The 19,692-nt window shown below is 39.8% G+C and overlaps 1 protein-coding gene across 5 annotated transcripts; it reads right to left on the bottom strand.

Moving 5' to 3' along the window:
* Positions 1-415: 415 nt before the first annotated feature.
* On the bottom strand, positions 416-17,833 carry LOC135552211 (oocyte zinc finger protein XlCOF6.1-like). 5 transcript variants are annotated; one of them, XM_064983712.1, is made up of 8 exons: positions 14,749-17,833; positions 13,073-13,223; positions 12,840-12,985; positions 12,088-12,207; positions 10,764-10,903; positions 10,536-10,668; positions 4,816-6,898; positions 416-4,648 (listed from the first exon to the last, which is right to left on the bottom strand). In XM_064983712.1, the coding sequence occupies exons 4-7, from the start codon at positions 12,161-12,163 to the stop codon at positions 6,834-6,836; spliced, it is 414 nt and encodes a 137-aa protein (XP_064839784.1). In that variant the 5' UTR covers positions 12,164-12,207; positions 12,840-12,985; positions 13,073-13,223; positions 14,749-17,833; the 3' UTR covers positions 416-4,648; positions 4,816-6,833. The 5 variants fall into 5 exon arrangements, with proteins under 5 accessions (XP_064839784.1, XP_064839782.1, XP_064839783.1 ...); XM_064983710.1 differs by having other exon boundaries at positions 12,774-12,985; XM_064983711.1 differs by having other exon boundaries at positions 12,309-12,985.
* Between the last annotated feature and the right edge of the window lie 1,859 nt (positions 17,834-19,692).

Genomic DNA, 19,692 nt, shown 5'->3' on the forward strand with positions numbered 1-19,692 from the left:
CTAGCAACAAAATTGCTAAATTGGCATCATTGCTCCCATCCGGTGAATTCAACTTCAATTGTGCTGCTGTCGTGTATCCCGTTTACAGCGCACAGCTGAGGGAAGGTTACTAAAATGTCGCAGTCTGGCTTCGGTTTTTAAAGCTCGACAAAAATGTAACCTGCAACAAAACACCACACAAAGGAGAAAGATGTAGGCCTATTACAGCAACATTAAAGCAATGGCCTTGGCTGGCTACTCAACTACAATAACTTACATTGAGTGTACCCTACAGAAACGTTGCATTTAAGTTTAAATGTTACAACAAACCTATAGCTACGTTTTTGTTATTTGGAGTGAAATACTTTATTTTTTTTTAAATAGGGTCACAGCATATCATGCACATCTACAAGCATAACAACAAAGGCTGGACAAATATAATTTCATATTTTATTTAAATATGTTCAAATGCTATATACAGCAGCCTCCTATGTACATAAATTGGCATTATAAAGGGCCATATTTATTCTGTTGCCGATTCAGTTTGACACCCTAGGGCTAGCGTATCTATACTGAACAAAAATATAAACACAACATGTAATGTGTGGGTCCCATTTTTCATTAGCTGAAATAAAAAAAATAAAAAAATGTTCCATATGCACAAAAATATTATTTTTCTCAAATGTTTACATCACTGTTAGCGAACATTTCTCCTTTGCCAAAATTATCAATCCACCTGACAGGTGTTGCATATCAAGAAGCTGATTAAACAGCATGATCATTACAAAGGTGCACCTTGTGCTGGGGACAATAAAAGTCCACAACACAATAACACAGATGTCTCAAGTTGAGGGAGCATGCAATTGGCATGCTGACTACAGGAATGTCCACCAGAGCTGTTGCCAGAGAATTTAATGTTAATTTCTCTACCATAAGTATCCTCCGTCGTTTTAGAGAATTTGGCATTATGTCCAACGGCCTCACAACCACAGGTAACCACACCAGCAAAGGACCTCCACATCCGGCTTCTTCACCTGCGGGATCATCTGAGAGCAGCCACCTGGACAGCTGGGGAAACTGTGGGTTTGCAGGGAAACTCATCTGCGCGCTGGTAGTTCTCACCAGTCTGGACCTGACAGCAGTTTGGTGACGTAACCAGTTGGCAAATTCTCACATTTGATGGCCACTGGCAAGCTGGAGAAGTTTGCTTTTCACAGATTAATCCCGGTTTCAACTGTACCGATGGCAAGCAGCGTGTATGGCGTCGTGTTGGTGAGTGGTTTGCTGATGTCAACATTGTGAATAGAGTGCCCCATGGTGACAGAGTTATAGTATGGGCAGGGATAGGCATTAGCTACGGACAACAAATCCAATTTTATCGATGGCAATTTTAATGCAGAGATACCGTGACAAGAGTCCCAAGGCCGCCATCACCTCATCTTTTACAATGATAATGCACTGCCCCATGTCGCAAGGATCTGTACACAATTCCTGGAAGCTGAAAACCTCCCAGTTCTTCCATGGCCTGCAAACTCAGCAAACATGTCACCCATTGATCATGTTTGGGATGCTCTGGATCGACGTGCACAACAGTGTGTTCCAGTTCCTGCCAATATCCAGAAACTTCGCAGGTGTCACGCTGCATGAGGCAAATGGTGGTCACACCAGATACTGACTGGTGTTCTGATCCACACCCCTACTTGTTTTTTTAAAAGGTATTTGTGACCAACGGACGCATATTAGTATTTCCAGTCGTGAAATCCATAGATTAGGACCTAATATATTTATTTCAATTGACTGATTTCATTATATTAACTATAACTCAGTCAAATCTTTGAAATTGTTGCATGTTGCATTTATATTTTTGTTCAGTGCATTTATGTAGCTAGCTATTTATTTAGCAAGCTAAAAACACAGAGGCTAACGTTAACCAGCTAGCTGCTGAGAGGATGTCTTGTCATTGGAGGAGTGGGTGAGTGACTGACTTTTTCCCCCTCTTTGTTTTTCATTGGCTACAGCTAGAGATGCAGGTGTTATTCAAAACATTTGAAATTGCTTTTCTAGCTAGCAGAGCTGAACTTGAACTTATCCACAGTTAGCATATCTCCTAAATCTCCCAAATGACGTATTTGGCGTCGATCAAATGGGAGGGCAGACGGGCAAATTCCCATTCAGATGTCAAAACCCGGTTTGGAACAAGCGTGCATTGGCAGGCAAGCTGCAGAAGGACGAGCAGGCTACTATTCCCCATCGTTTCAGTGGAATTTGGATGGCCAACTAGCTTAACAGGTTTGAGAGGGTTTATCTAAGGTGTCCTCGTTAGATTTTAGCTTATCTCGCTAACAATAGCATTAGATGTTGATTTTGTTGTTGTTGATGTGCATCGGCAACTGAGGGAGAGACAGCCTACCTTTTCATGGTTGTTTTATCAATAGGACTGTGAAGTTCCCAAATGGAAGAGGACTCCCGTGGTATTTACATGTTTGCAGAAATCCATTCAGGTGTATTTTGAGGCTTTTGGGAGAATACGTTCTAATGATCTGAAGTCACACTGTTGCTATTATATGTAAACACAGTCCAGTTCAAAGTTACGGATGGCAGGCCCGTGTGGCAAACGACATATTTGCATATAGGCTTACTATAGCTCTGATTGGCTATGACGCACCGGTCTGCGTAAACTCTGGTCCTAGACAGATGTTTTGTTTACTGCAGTGTCTATTAAATATCAGCCGCTTTCCCACTCTATATTGCTATAGAATTTTCACAAAAGCAGTACTATACATCCCAAACATTCTATGAATTATCATATCTAAGTGCTCGCTTGTCAGATTATTGTAAATGTTTATTTTAAAAGGTGTCATTTTCCTGGGGGTGTATATGAATAGATTTTGGGTTAAAGCTAATGTTGGGTTAAAGCTGAAATCCTCAAAAAACAGCACCATTGATTACCCCAGGCACATTTGTTATCTTTTTGTTTTTGTTTTTTTAAGAATAATAATAAGAAAATAAGTAGTACAGTGGGGCAAAAAAGTGAAGACTTACAGAAAACGTTTGACCTCTGTCATTGCCAACAAAGGGTATATAACAAAGTATTGAGAAACTTTTGTTATTGACCAAATACTTATTTTCCACAATAATTTACAAATAAATTCATAAAAATCCTACAATGTGATTATCTGGATTTTATCCCCCCATTTTGTCTGTCATAGTTGAAGTGTACCTATTATGAAAATTACAGGCCTCATCTTTTTAAGTGGGAGAACTTGCACAATTGGTGGCTGACTAAATACTTTTTTGCCCCACTGTACATACTCTGCTGTTCTATACTCTGCAATGATGTCAGAGAAAAACATAAAACTGTTTTTTGAAGCAATCTTTGTTGTTATATCACAAACGGACGTGGAAGTTTCACCACAACGGATTTCAACTTTAAGGTTGCTGCATGGATGAGCAGCATTAGGTCAGAATAGACCATCAGGTCAAATTGGATAGAGAAACACTCAAATTCAACGATAACTTTCCAGAAAATTCTTTCTGTATTAACATCAGTCTGATCATTTTCTCTTCACCGTGGCTCAGACGTTCCAAAACAATCTAATTGTTAACAGGCTCATGTTTAAACAGTCTATATCTATGCATTTGGAACCAACAGCATGAATGATCCAGTGTGGTGTTGCTTTCCTTTCGAGTTTTGTCCACATCCGCATTTTTAGTCCCATCTTCTGACGTAAGATGTCCGTGTCCTCACTGTCTTTCGCCATTATGTTTTGGTTCTGTTTTTGTCATTTGTGGACTTTATCCACATGTTTCAGCAGGTAAGCATTCCCAGTGAATCTTCTACCGCACACGGAACAGCCATGCTGTTTTTTACCTGTGTGAGTCAGTATATGCCTGTTCAGATGTGTTTTTCGACTGAATTTCTTTCCGCAGCTACCACAGCTAAATGGTCTCTCTCCTGTGTGAGTACGTACATGTTGGGTTAGGTTCCCCTTCTGATAGAAGCTTTTCCCGCAGTATCCACAGCTAAATGCTTTCTCTCCTTTATGAGTCTGTATATGCACATTCAGCAGCCCCTCGCTATAGAAGCATTTCCCACAGTCACCACAGCTAAATGGCCTCTCCCGTGTATGAATCCTCATGTGCTGGGATAGATGTGCTCTGTTTTTAAAGGTCTTGCCACAAACAAGGCAGGGGTTCCCACCGTGACAGAGTGGGACATGGGCCTTCAGTTTACTGGTGGAGTTGTAGGGGCATTCAACGGGTCTTTCCCTGGCGAGAGTCACATGCCTCTGAAGGTCAGCTTTTAGAGCAAACACTTTGCCGCAGTGAGATTTTTTAGACATGGTACTGAGTTTAGAACAGTATGCCCCCAATGTTGGTTCGGGATCCAATGGTGGACTGTTTACTTGGTCACTAATTACAGCTGAGCAGTGGCTGATGGCTTCCTGATCCCATTCACTTTTCACACGGGGAGAACTAAATATAAAATCTATGGTATTACCCTCCGGCCCTTGAAACTGCTCTTCGTCCTGGCTGGTCCTCAGTTCCTCTTTAATCAGTATGTGCCCTGGTTCCTCTTGTCCCAGACTAGGGCACCACTCCTGCTCACAGTGTTTTTGCTCAGGGGGAAACTCCTCTTCAGAGACAGGGAGAGAGAGCTGCTGGGAGTCTGGATGGAAGAAATGATAGGCGCAGACATGCCTGAGTACACATTATTTTTGCAAAATCAACAAAATAATCATGCATGGTGAAAGCTAAACTAAAAAGATAATAAAATGATAATCGCTGATAGCCTAAACAGTATATTACGTGAGTAAATGGGATCTACACACAAACCTATGGTACATAGTTTTATACCCGGTGTAATGCCAAGTTGTCTCCGTAGACGATCATTCTCCTCTTTAGATCGTGAGATCTCATCCTGGTACTCAGTTACGACTTTCTCAACTGCCCCCAAAATCTCCACTGTCGCCGCAGTCAAACACTCAGAAAGAAACGAATTCAAAGACTGTAATTTAGACATTGTTAGTAGACTTGTGGTATTATTATTGTCAAAAGAGCCTGTTCCTCTCAGGTTGTATTCACCTATGTAGTCTACAATTCGTCTACGAGGAAGGAATGTTAAAAAAGAAACTCGCTCTCCCAGTTCTACTTCCGTGTTGTCTTCTTCTTCCGTTCTAATGAGTGGGTAGGCGAACCCAGAAACACAAATTAGCGCCCCCGGGTGGATGCAGTTTTACTACAGAGAACTACATATGGCGCAAAAAGCAATAATTTCTACTGAATAAAAATATAAACACAACAATTTCAACGATTTTACTGAGTTACAGTTCATATACGAAAATTAGTCAATTAGTCAATTGAAAAAAAAAACATTAGGCCCAAATCTATGGATTTCACATGACTGGGCAGGGTCACAGACATGGGTGGGCCTATGCCCTCGCAGGCCAATCAGAATGAGTTTTCCCCCACAAAAGGACTTTCTTTATTACAGACAGAAATACTCCTCAGTTTCATCAGCAGCCAGGGTGGCTGGTCTCAGACAATCCTGCAGGTGAAGAAGCCGGATGTGGAGGTCCTGAGTTGGCGTGGTTACATGGTCAGCTGTTATGAGGCCGGTTGGATGTACTGACAAATTCTCAAAAATGACATTGGAGGCGGCTTATGGTACAGAAATTAACATTCAATTCTCTGGCAACAGCTCTGATGGACAATCCTGCAGTCTGCATGCCAATTGTATGCTCCCTATAAACTTGAGACATCTGTGGCATTATGCTGTGTGACAAAACTGCACATTTTAGAGTGCCCTTTTATTGTACCCAGCACAAGGTGCACCTGTGTAATGATCACGCTGTTTAATCAGCTTCTTGATATGCCACACTTGTCAGGTGGATGCAAAGAAGAAATGCTCACAAACAGGGTTGTAAACAAATTTGTGCACAACATTTCAGAGAAATAGGCTTTTCGTGCGTATGGAAAATTTCAGGGATATTGTATTTCAGCTCACGAAACATGGGACCAACACTTTACATGTTGCAAGAGGAGGAAGGGAAGTGCAACTAAGGTTACAATAGTACATTTTGGTAGACAGAAGGTGCTCTTTGGTAAAAGGGGTAAATTGGTCATCAAAAAGAAAGGAGGACCAAGGCACTCTTCACATAATTAATTAAAATGCCTTTATTTGTATGGCATGTTCAATAAAAAGAAAGTTCAATAGACGCATTTCGGCTGCATGGCCTTCGTCAGGGAGTACAAAGATATAATACATGTCCTCTTTTGAACATCTCTTCCAATTAGCCATAATTAGAAGAGGGAGTGGTTACAAAATTGATTGGACACACCTAGTAAGCAATACTATACACAATAAAAAGTGAAATAATGTAACTGTGTTATCAAAAAAATCAACTCCAAGCTAGAAGTATCAGAATGCCTGGAAAGGTAGTTCTAACCTTAAATATGACTGGGAGAAGTGTCAAGAATAAGAAAGCAATATATTCCATAGTACACTAGAACACAGCAAAACATGAACAACAGTATTAACATAGCTGAGGGAAATTGAGCAAAATGTCCACTAGATGACAGCAAATGGACCTATCACAACCCTACAAGAAAGGTGAGAAATCCAGATCTTCATTTAAACCAGGGTACTTAGTGGCCTGTAGCTTGTAAATCCCAAAGTTTTCCCTTTTCTAATTGAGACCGGAACATGATCAAAACCCATAGCTTGTAGGGAGGCAGGGTTGCCATGGTGTAAGGACTTGTAGAGCCTTGCCATTGGGTAGTCTTCATTGCCTACCCGTATGGCTGGCATACTTGTGTTCCGCTAAACGGTCTTGAAGGCATCTCTTTGTCTGTCAAATGTAGGACACCTTGCACTGTGGACATTCCAATCTATAGATGAGAATCACCAGGAAGATAGCTGTGGACAAATTTGTCATTTAGTGTAGGACATCTCTTGAAGCTTATGCCTGGTGGCTCATTGAAGACTTGGCTTAGTAGCGTATCACTTTGGATGATTCCCCAATTATTTTGAATGATTCTTTTAATGTTCTCTGGTTCAGTGCTGTATTTTGTAACAAAATACACTCTCTCTCTCTGATGTATCACAATGTATCAAGTGTTTATACTTTTGTTCAGTAAATATAAACCCTGAATTGCTAATGCTATGTATTGGCCACTGAGAGGCTTTGAAGCTCCCGGGCCGGACATATTGGTACTCCCCAGTAGGAACAGTCCTCCATAGGAATTAATGGAATTCTACAGTATTAAAATTAAAGGACACAATTATATGTATTTAAGCTGTTTTTCTGTTGTAGTGGGGACAGTAACATAAGAAATCAAATAGAATTATACTTTAAGGAAAATGTTTTTATATATTCTTACATTTTTCATTTAATCTTTAGCTCACATAATACATAATTTTAAAGTATGAATTAAGGTGTCTGTAATATATAATAAATTTGGCAAAAACATAGGCAGATATCAATAAATACATTTCTATAACTTCCCTCAAAAGGGCCACAATGGAAATGCTTTTTTCTTTTGAATACATTTTTTTTTATGTCATCCTCTATGACTTTAAATGCATTGTATCCAGGTGAGGTTGTAGTGTGTTTTTAAATGCATTGTATCTAGGTGTGGTTGTAGTGTGTTTTTAAATGCATTGTATCCAGGTGTGGTTGTAGTGTGTTTTTAAATGCATTGTATCCAGGTTTGGTTGTAGTGTGTTTTTAAATGCATTGTATCCAGGTGTGGTTGTAGTGTTTTTAAAGGCATTGTATCCAGGTGTGGTTGTAGTGTATTTTTAAATGCATTGTATCCAGGGGAGGTTGTAGTGTGTTTTTAAATGCATTGTATCCAGGTTTGGTTGTAGTGTGTTTTTAAATGCATTGTATCCAGGTGAGGTTGTAGTGTGTTTTTAAATGCATTGTATCTAGGTGTGGTTGTAGTGTGTTTTTAAATGCATTGTATCCAGGTGTGGTTGTAGTGTGTTTTTAAATGCATTGTATCCAGGTTTGGTTGTAGTGTGTTTTTAAATGCATTGTATCCAGGTGTGGTTGTAGTGTTTTTAAAGGCATTGTATCCAGGTGTGGTTGTAGTGTATTTTTAAATGCATTGTATCCAGGGGAGGTTGTAGTGTGTTTTTAAATGCATTGTATCCAGGTTTGGTTGTAGTGTGTTTTTAAATGCATTGTATCCAGGTGTGGTTGTAGTGATTTTTAAAGGCATTGTATCCAGGTGTGGTTGTAGTGTGTTTTTAAATGCATTGTATCCAGGGGAGGTTGTAGTGTGTTTTTAAATGCATTGTATCCAGGGGAGGTTGTAGTGTGTTTTTAAATGCATTGTATCCAGGGGAGGTTGTAGTGTGTTTTTAAATGCATTGTATCCAGGGGAGGTTGTAGTGTGTTTTTAAATGCATTGTATTCAGGGGAGGTTGTAGTGTTTTTAAATGCATTGTATTCAGGGGAGGTTGTAGTGTTTTTAAATGCATTGTATCCAGGGGAGGTTGTAGAGTGCTTTTAAATGGTCAAATAAATCTAATCGAACAAAGGATCATAATTTTGCCTGAACTTAAATAATAGATGAATGTTTATCAGAAGCCGTTAAAGTGAATGTAATTTAATTGGAACTGAACTGCACTGCACATAAAGAGTTTGCACTTTATTGTACATCATGAATGAACAGCATTACATGAAAATGGATGAGAAATACTCTTAGACAAATACCTGCCTGTCAGCACTCATTTGTATAGTGTCACGGTTCATTTTGTTATTTTGTCAGTTTGTTCAGTGTTCATTCTTTAAATAAATAAGAATGTACGCATACCACGCTGCGCCTTGGTCCGATCCTTATAATGAACGAGACACGTATATTGTAATGACATTCTGCCATTGTTATTAGGCTTACACTTGTAGTGTGAATTAATGCATCCACTGTTGTCCACGTGGTCCTTGGTCTCGGCCACTCATCTCCACCTTGACAAAATGTAAGTGTTCTCCTCAAACCACAACACGATTTGGAGCATATACCACCCTGTTAATTCAAAGATGTTTCATGTGGCAGACATGCAGTAATGTTAAATAATGGTGTGATAGCCTATATTTTTGAGGGCATGTTGTATTGATAGTGATAGGCTCCCCTTTTACAAGTACGGCGTACCCCCACTATTTATTTTTACCAGGACGCCATATTGGACCTTACCGCCTTACTTTCACCACTGATCTTTGGCAAACATTAAATGCCTTACAACTGTTTTCTTTCTGAGTGTGTTTATGTAGCCACAAATCCCCTTAAATTCAGATGGTAAAATAACTAGAAAGAAAACCATTCTGTTGAGGTAAAAAAAAATGGATATAGCAATATACACCCAAGATTAGATAACCAAAACTCACCCTAATGGGATATGGTTTAAGTGGGACACTTAGCAAAGAGGGACACTTAACGCTATGCAATGGATATCTTTTTAAAAGTGTACAATAGCACAACCATCAATGCCTGTGTGTTAGCGAGGAAGTATGTTAGGCCTAGTGGTTAGAGTTTTGGACTAGTAACCGGAAGGTTGCAAGTTCAAACCCCCAAGCTGACAAGGTACAAATCTGTCGTTCTGCCCCTGAACAGGCAGTTAACCCACTGTTCCTAGGCCGTCATTGAAAATAAGAATTTGTTCTTACCTGACTTGCCTAGTTAAATAAAGGTAAAAAAATAAATAAAAAATGTGATTGTAACAAAATAAAATGGGTTCAATAGGTACAGCGTCATCATTGTGGGCGTTCGGTCTTCAATGATGTCCATAGAGCAGCACCAAAAATTGAACCAAAACAATGTACTTTTTCCAAAGTCATTGTATTCTGTCACAATAATGCTCTTCTACTACTGTGTGTGGCTTGTGTAGGAACATCACGACAATCTTTCAGTAAGTTGTTTTGATTTTGAAGGAGGATCTTGTCCTTGTCGATCTTTATACTGAAGCTGAGAGTATGTGGAGTAACACCTAGAAAGTATGTGAAGTACACCTAGGTTCATTGTGTCAAACAGCATGCTTGTTATTCTTCAGTGTTTTACTTCCTTGACAAACCTGTTCTGGATCAGAACTACAGTAATTCCTCTGTCTGCCCTGTTTATGACTAATGTACCATGTGATTTATGATAAGGGAGAAAAGCAACCTTTGCAATGAAAACAAACATGAGTTATTTCTAAATGGTTAATAATTGTTTGGTAAATCCTGCTGCCTTTTTGTATAATTGTTTGGTAAACCCCAGTCTTTTTGTACAATTGTTTGGTAAACCCCAGTCTTTTTGTACAATTGTTTGGTAAACCCCAGTCTTTTTGTACAATTGTTTGGTAAACCCCACAGTCTTTTTGTACAATGTTTGGTAAACCCCAGTCTTTTTTCACCTAAACGTTACCTAATAGTATCACCACACATACTCAGCTATAATCAACTACATTGGCCTTGTTACAATTACAAAGTTAATGCGACTTTGTAATTGTAGGTCTGCAGTAGGTGTGTAAGTCTTTGAGAATGGTTAGATTAGCTACATATCCTGTAGTTTACCTGTTGACTCTTTGATGGTCACGTCGTCACTTTCGAACTTGTCTCTGAAGGTGGAGGACACGGCCACCTTGTATTCAGTGTTGGGAATCAGTCCAGTTAGAAGGTAGGTGTTCATGTTACCATTCACCAGCATCTTCACCATGGAGAGAGAAAGGGAGATTCATGTCTGTCTAGTTTTCTGTCTGGTTCAGAAACCCGACAGAAAACTAGACAGACAGACAGAAATACCTCTTTAGTGTCTCCTCCTCTGGTTGGGGTCCAGGTGAGTCTGTAGAGGACCACGTCTTGGGCTGAGTGTTCCCAGGTGACCCTGAAGCTCTCTGTGGAGACTTCACTGGTCTTTAGGTTCAGAAGCTCTGGGACTGTCTCTGGATTACACACAAAGGGTGGGTAATTTAAAGAGCGCACACATGACATATATTTTCCATCTAAATTGCTTCCTAAAAACATTCAGGATGTATTACACACGGGTAGGGCTGGATGAAAGGTGGAAATAGATGTTACAAATTCCCTGCCTCTTTTAAGCACCTCACAACCCTACCTGTCGTCAGGAGAGAAATAAGTCAAAATGACATTTTTTTACACTAAATCCTATCATTTTTTTCCTAAGATAAAGAAAAGCAGCTCAGGACAGCAACACATGAGAGCATTAGAGAAGTAGAGTAATATTTTGGACTAGCAACTCTGTCTTTCTCCTTTTTAGTAGACGCTCTTATCCAGAGCGACTTACAGTATTGAGTCCATACATTTTCATATTTTTTCCAAACTGGTCCCCCTTGGGAATGGAACCCACAACCCTGCCATGGGAAAGCAACCACTGTACCAAATGTCTCTCCACAACAAATGACTGGGGAGAGTATAGTAGAGGGGAGGGGTGAGGCAGTCTTACTGGTGGTAAATCAGCCAGTCAGGGGCTTGGCTTGATGACCCCCATCATACAAAGCCAAGATGGTATTAGTTTCTAATTGTTAGAGTAAGAACTCGACGGACACTGAAAGCTTAAACCAAGTTTATTCTTCCCAAAGGGTCAAACAGCTGAATTGACGAAAACACATTGACACAAGCTCTGATATTTAACCTTCTATGCAAAGTCTCCTCCTACACATCTGAACAGCCAATGCATCTCTGTTGCTAGCCAGAACCTTAGTGAAGTCTGTTCTTCCTCACTTCATCTGACCTGACCTTTGCCCCAAAGTGCTCACTCCCACTGTCATGGTGACCTGTAGCAGACTGTGTCTCTTCTCTTCCCAGAGTATCCCTCCCATAGGATCCCTGATGGCTAACAATAACATATCCTGACACAATGTAAACGTTATACGTTACCCTCTCTCCCTCAGTGACATGAATAAGTATATTGCATATTCTCAGAACCCAACAGTCCCTCCTCTTGAATAATAGCTTCCTGCTGTTCATTTTACATAAACTTGGAAATTACTTATAAATAAATGAACAAACAATGATAACAAAACATGAACAAAACAATCTGCATAATTAACATTTACAGTGAGGTTTACAAACTCAGAGACTTATGGTCTCTATTCTATAGTCATACCAAGCACAATCTTTTTTTCCATTTCTCGTATAACACTGATAATAACGTGTCCGCTGGAGCTGTTGACTTCTTCCATTTCAACTTTATCCTTCTGGTTCCTAAGGGAGTGACAGCACAAGACTTGAAAAGCAACGAGAAACACAAAACAACAGTATTAACAATGTGGTAAGCAATGCATAATTATACATACAAATTCATTACAATTCCCACTCTCTCTTCACCTGATTATGCCTTCAGGATACTTTTCTGCTGAGTTTGGCAAAAATGAAAGCCCTAAAAACCCTCCTCATGCTTTCGCCCAGTCTTCCCCGTCAGACCACAGGATACAAGCGGTGTTCCCAAGCCATGTCATTTTCACTTTGTTCCCCATCTCCTTCCTCCTCCATTGCCACCTGATAGGCACGTCACCTAATAGGCAAATGCGTATCCTTAATCAACGCTACATCCTCTTGAGGTAACCCAGCACTGTACATGCTTTCACATCAATGCCTCCAGAATGTTGTCCAATGTACAATTACCCCAACATCTATCCTTTCATCTGATGCATTAACCAATAAGGCAACTAACCAAACCCAACTATGGTGGTTAAAGTAGCTCCCAACCTATCTGCATGTCTATAGTGGAATCTAATCTTTCTCTCTCTCTCTTTAGCTCCACTTCCTCTGTCACTGCGTCTTCAAGCTCACCCATTATGCAGCTGGACCTCACTTCACGTGAGAAGGGTGAACCCACTGAGGAGAGACGATCTTTACCATTGCAGGTGCTGTAAGGAGTACTGTGTGTGGACCAGACCAACGCTGTCCCAACACCCCCTCCTGGTGTATCTTGATGTACACTCAATCTCCAGAATTCAGCCCGTGCTCTCAGTTATCTCCTGCTCCTCGTGTGCCGCTTTCACCTGGGAATATACACATTGCAACGCATGGGTCATTTCCTGACAGACTCTCCCTACAATGCTACTACAGTAACCCCTGCTACTACTTACACTGCCCATGACGCCCACCTCAAAATCCCCAATTTGCGCCGTAGTCCAATTCCATGCGGTCACTTTCGCCTCCTTCAGTTATTGTCCCTATAGTGACTGCAGTGAGAATAACTACTGCATGGAATCTGTCAAGTGTTCGCTGTCTGTTTGGCTGTTATAAATGGGAAAGAGATCGACAATGTTATAAGAATATCCAACCTGACAAATCTCTGAGTCACCGGTTTCCTGAAAGTGTCTGAAATTCCAACACTATCTCTGCTACTTTCACCATGATCTGGGTATGTGTAATAGTCCCTACATTGTGCAGTTAGCTGTCCTCCCTCTCCTACGAGCTATCTCCTGTAACAATATACATAGTCTATGGGGATGATACCACTATCACCCCGACCTCAATTTCTAAGCTCCCACAGATCTCCACAGTCACATTCCATCCCACCTAACAGCCTTATGTAAACCTTCTGTCTCAAACGCAGACCTCATGTGTACCTCGCCTCCTGCTACAGATACAATTGCACATATATCGTTTCATCTAACCCATAACATGTGGTCACTACTCTTAAATGCACCATGGTCACTACTCCTAATGCACTTCTAAAGTTATAAACATATTTAAATATTTTCAAATCAATTAGGCAATGTATGTCAGTCCCTCCTCTGGAACAATGATCACTCTATGTTCCACGAAACCTAAAAACATATTGACTTAAACAGGGAAGAGAGAAAATACATGTTTAATAATTTCACACCACCCTTGATGCTACTACAACTGGGGACAGAACCGCCAGTCCTTTACGTGTCATGCCCATGTGATGCTGGTCTCCATGCCCGTCTCCTTCATTTTCATCCTTGGGTGTTAACGCAAGACACAGACTATGAGCTTTGTATGCAATTAATTGTACCGTATCATCGAGCAATCTATATGTGTTGATGCGATTTAACATAAAAATTCTGATGACATGGTCAAAAAAAATGAATTAAATAAATAGTTGACCCGAGCAATCATCTAGTGTTCTCTAGCAACCTTCCTATTGGAGGACACTTAAAGATAAGGTTTTTACAGCCTCCCTAGGCCTAATACATTTGGGCAGTGCACCCACCTCTCACAGTTTGAGAGCAACTCTCTCGCTGTAGCCGAATCCTAGCTAAAAACATTGTTTTAATTATCCAACCCAAATTTAGAAAGACTCAAAGTAAAGCACTAAAGACTGTCAATCGCTCTAAATCGAGCTTCTCAACCTAGCACACACCATCACGGTTAGAATGTATATCTATAAACGGGACCTTTTATTGCCAGTAATAACACTTCTCATTACAACCCCCCCCCCCCCCCTGTCCGTTTTCCTGTTTCGATTTGCATGGTAATGAAATATCCGTATCTCACTGCACTCTTAGTCTAAATCGTTCGCAGTGTGTAGACCTTCCTCAATACCCCCCCCCCCCCCCCCCTTGTCCCTGTTTTCCTGTTTCGATTTGCATGGTAATGAATTATCGGTATCTCACTGCACTCTTCGTTCGCAGTGTGTAGACCTTCCTCAATACCCCCCCCCCTCCTCCTGGCACTTCCTCCTTCCCAACGGCACCTTTGTAACTCTTGCCTGTCACATTTGATGGCCCTTGGTAATGCCCCGATTTCAATATAAAGTAATCCGTTTTTCCCACATACAAGAGTCTCTCACCTGAGCCTCTACCACCATTCTGTCTGGTCCATTTCTCCCACCAGTTTGAATGTTATCTCTCCATGCTCACTCCACATGCGCGGTCTCAGGACTCATGGCACAGTCCTTCCGCCCGTACCCAGGTTAATGGCTCGGACTCAGATAGGAATGTTGTTACTATCGCATTGAACGCCTTTGTCGTTCTTTCTTCAGGCGGTTAGGGAGGGTTTTGAGGTTCACACACACTGTTTGTGGTCAAATTATTCCTACCACGCATTAAGACACAATCTGACATCACCTTCCATGATAACAGATCAGGACACGAGGACAGATCAGAACAAAAGTTTAGTTCAATTAGTTTCTGATTCAAGAAAGAAATTTGTATTGCAACAAAAACAAACGTGAAATCAGTAATACACATCACAATCAATTTGGAGTAACTGTCAACTCTTATTAACATATTTTCCCTTCTATAGGCAGACTGAACAAAATACATTTTTGTCCTTACCCAAAGACCAGAGCCCCAGGAAACTGGTAATTACCCCTTTGACCACGTTTCACATTGTGATTCAAAAACTAACCACACTGCATGTTAACTCAAAAATAATTAAATTGAATAACCAATCAACTTAGATTTACGACTCCATAAGGAAATAATAGTATCTCATTAAATAATGGTAAAATAGAATAGAGACTGGTGTTTCTTAATCATTTTATAATTCAATCCCACCTGTTTCAATCATTTCTAATGAGATTGATCAGGCCTCACCAGAAAGTCAGGATACAGGGCATTCGACACCGTTTAAATATTTCCTATCCATTTTCATTCCCTGTCCTTCACAAACCCTTCACAGACATTTCAAGCATTTCCATCATTCTGCATACCCAATTTAAAACCAAATTGAAAAGATCCAACAAAATAAATCCCATGGTATCCGGTAAATTGTGCTGGTGTATGTGGTAAATCGTAGGTCAAAAACCCACATGAACAGGCCTTACTTATCTGGGAACTCCTCCATTTATGGCCTAATCCAGATACTTTAATACTTAAAACTGACGAATATCACTAACTGCTCTCCCCAAGACCACAGTCTCAGGGAACATTCACTTCACTCGGGCATAATAGAGGGGGGTTGCACTACCCGGTTCTGCACATGCGCAAATCAAATACACAGCTGGAACGCTGATTAAGCTGTACATGTCCTCATAGCTCGAAAGATTGCTCAGAAACCCAGGTGTTTTAATCGGCGTATATTTACTTCGATTATGATTTTACGCCGATTAAGATAAGCAGAGTAAAGTGTTTACATGACTGCCATACTCGGCCTTCTGCCATAATCAGTTTAATATCGAATTAGTAGTGTGCATGTAAACTACTTATTGTTTCATGGGTTGATGTAAGAATTAAGATTCATATGTTACCAAGTTTCCCATGTGATTTGTTTCGGAGGTAAAAAAAAATCTCTTTGCAATGAATTATTGGACACCTTTTTAGACATTAACACTAATGTTACGGCCGTCAAAGGAAGTGGACCAAAGTACAGCGTGGTGAGTGTATATTTCTCTTTTTATTTAAAATGTCGCCAACAAAACAAAAAAACGAAAAACAACCGTGAAGCTTACAGTGCTAAGTGCCACAAACAAAGTTAACTACCCACACTGAAGGAGGGAAAAAGGGCTACCTAAGTATGATTCCCAATCCGAGACAATGATAGACAGCTGTCCCTGAAAACCATACCCTGCCAAAACATAGAAACATAGAAAACAAAACATAGAATGCCCACCCCACATCACACCCTGACCTAACCAAATAGAGAAATAAAACATCTCTCTAAGGTCAGGGCGTGACAACTAAGGGCTCGATTCAATCTGTAGAGATCATGCAGAATATCAGCGTTGTAAAGCAGTTCACAATTAAAGGGGAAATCTGTCATTGCTACATGCATTTTTGGACTTATAAATTCATTATACATACCATACCCATTGATCCTTCAAGAATATAACTTATAAATGCCTCACAAATAAAGGCCAACTACAATTTGTGTGATTTATTTTTAATCTGGGTTCTGCTGCACCCTCAGTAGACCTTCTTTACCCGGCTATGTGCCTATAGGCTATGGGCCTATATAACACTCAATACTTTATATCTGTATCTAATTAAAGAGTGATAATATTATATTTTCCCAGTGATAAAGAATGGCGCTAGCAGCACTGACTCTGGTAATGTTATTCAAAAGTATTGCCAGTTATTTTATTGTATATTCCTTAAGTACATAGTGAATGCAGTTGAAACTACGGAAGTGCTGATGTTAGTTATGCTGTTTCAGGTCAAGGCAGCAACGAACGTCTAGACAGGGAGGCAATGCTGGCTAATGGAGGTAACATAATTTATCATTGTTATTCTTTTTTTTATACAATCATGGCCTCCCATCTCATTCTTAAAAGTTGCAGTTTTTTTTATGTTGATTGTATAACAAACAGTATCTGAGCACTTAACAGATTTGGTGCCAGCAGCCATACCACCCTGCATCCAACTACAGGCCTTGACACTATAAACCATATATTAACCAACATCCCCAAACATCCCAACAAATATCAACATCAAGAGACGACATGGACATGCAACAATAACACACCACTACTATGTATTTCTTTAGGTTCGTGAAATGGGTCCTTGTCTACCCACGACTCTGGTAATATTGAACTTCTACTGTAATTCAGAGTTATCTGTAGAATTCCTACTGTTACTGCAGCTATAGCCCTGAGTATAAAAAGCAAGCACCCATTCCCATATTGACTTTCTCTTACTATTCTCTCAGACATTAAAGTGACTGACAGCGCATCCAAACCAAAGAACGTGTGATTCTGTTTTGTTAATCAACAAACACTGTGAATCTGGATGTATTCCCTTCCAAGCATTTACCATTCTGATCAGATAGGCTTGGAAATTAAGTTGTTAGTTTATGATCGTTTTGATCTTTCGAAAATCGTAGTTGGATTCCTTGTCAGAATAAAATGTGCCAAAATAAATGTGCTTTCACATGAATAACATTTTTGTGAATCACATTTTAGATATGGAAAATGAACATGTGTGTTTTCATGTTTTTCTTACCAGATGTATTGGTGCTGGAACCATAATTAGATTTCTATTGTACAGTTACAGTTTACATAACCAACCAAACTTGTTTGACCACTGTTCCATGAGGAAAGCTCATCTGGAGTTCGCCTGGTTGTGAAAGCCAAGGTGCACTGTTGTCACAATGTCCAGTTCACCTGGAAATTTGAAGCACTTTATTTAGGCATATTATTATTATTATTTTACGACCGTTAAACATTCATGTGTGCGTTCAAAGGGTATTTCGTCATACTTTTGTTCCTTTTTGCGACACTTTCGACGGTGGACAGCGGTAAGAATATTTATTTCTGTCAGTTAAATGTTTTTTTGCCGAGTTGCTAAGTAAAAAAGAAAATCATATGGAGAAATTATTATTTTGACAATTCATGTTCAATTATTGTATCATGTGAAAATGTTATGTTTATGGAGAATGGAGAAATGGTTCCAATCGTTTTTCAACATAGGGGATTTTAGACACACTTAAAATAAGGGCTGTGTTTCGTATAGGCTTAGCTGGCGTGACGTAAATTTCTTTCGGACAAGGTGATTTTTACCAATATATTCAGCTCTATTTACTCTCAGATTCTAAATGCTAATTAGCATCAAAGTAGACATCATGCAAGACTACAAATCCCTGCAAACTCTAGCACGTCCTCTCTAACTGACACCTTTGCTAACAGGTAAATGTAAAGAAATGTAGCAAATGTATTCATTGTTACATTTAGCTAACATTAGATAGTTAATCCAGAGATTATTTTCAGCAGTTTCGTCCATATCGTCGTTGCATTTGTAGTTCTTTATGATAGCAACATTATCAGCTAATTCACATTTCATTTGTTGCGGATAAATACAGGCAAATATATTCATAAACGTCACCTGACCGAGAGATTTACTGTTGTCAAAACGTCACGCCAGGGTAAGTCTACACAAAACACATCCCTTCTGTTAACTGGTTATAAAATCCCCTTTTGGGAAAACCATTGGAACCATTTCCCTGTTTGAACGCTAGGTTTTATGATTCATGCTGAGGTACTCTACAGAAGAGGGATTGACTCACCTATGGTATGGTCAAATCCAGACTTTGCATTGTACTTAGAAGTTGATCAATTATCTTGGGAGTTTTAGTAAAATATCAACAGTAGGCTATGTAGTGATACAAATGCAGGTGCGGTCCATCACCAGTGTTGTTGTGCCTCATGCTCTCCACCAAGATATCGACATTAATTTTGAACTGCTCCTTGCTCTAGCGTGACTGAGTGCCTTTCCTCCAGTAGTCTGCTGGCAGCTTCTCCCTCATCCAATCCTGTTTGGGAATCTTCTTCTTTGACACACTGTCATAGTAATCACTGTTTGTTATTCATCAGACTCGTGGCAGTGAATTCACGGATACCAGGCAATTCTACTGGTTTGACAGGGCAGTGTAGATGTAGCTCAGCAACCATTTCTCTAATGGTTACAAAATGCAGCAAATGGGTTAGTCACAATTCCTGGGTAGAGATGTAAAAGAAGTGAGGAGGCAGTGATGGGAATTTAAAAGTAAGGTATGAGTATTGATAATTGTAAGCATAGTAACATCACAATCATTGTCTTGGTATGAAATCTAGACTACCTGATCAATCAATCCATTATTTTATTGAAACTTTGTTTAATTCAATTATGTATTGGACTAATTTGTTAGTCTAATGAAAGAGACTAAATAAGACTAAACAGAGACTAAGAACTTATGTGCCAGTCATACTATACAGTATTGTCATCTGACACCTGGCAGTTCCATCTGTTTTATGTTGCCAGGTTAAGAAAATATTCTCATGTGTGTAATCAATGGAACTTGCCTACAGCAACAAAGAAAC

Source organism: Oncorhynchus masou, chromosome 13 (assembly GCF_036934945.1).
Source record: "Oncorhynchus masou masou isolate Uvic2021 chromosome 13, UVic_Omas_1.1, whole genome shotgun sequence".
NCBI classification, from domain to species: Eukaryota; Metazoa; Chordata; class Actinopteri; order Salmoniformes; family Salmonidae; genus Oncorhynchus; species Oncorhynchus masou.

Coding starts and splice junctions, on each gene's coding strand:
- LOC135552211 (XM_064983708.1), bottom strand. CDS start 5,002: ATGTCTAAATTACAGTCTTTGAATTCGTTTCTTTCTGAGTGTTTGACT. Junction 4,649..4,815: donor TATAAAACTATGTACCATAG/GTTTGTGTGTAG, acceptor TCTTCCATCCAG/ACTCCCAGCAGCTCTCTCTC.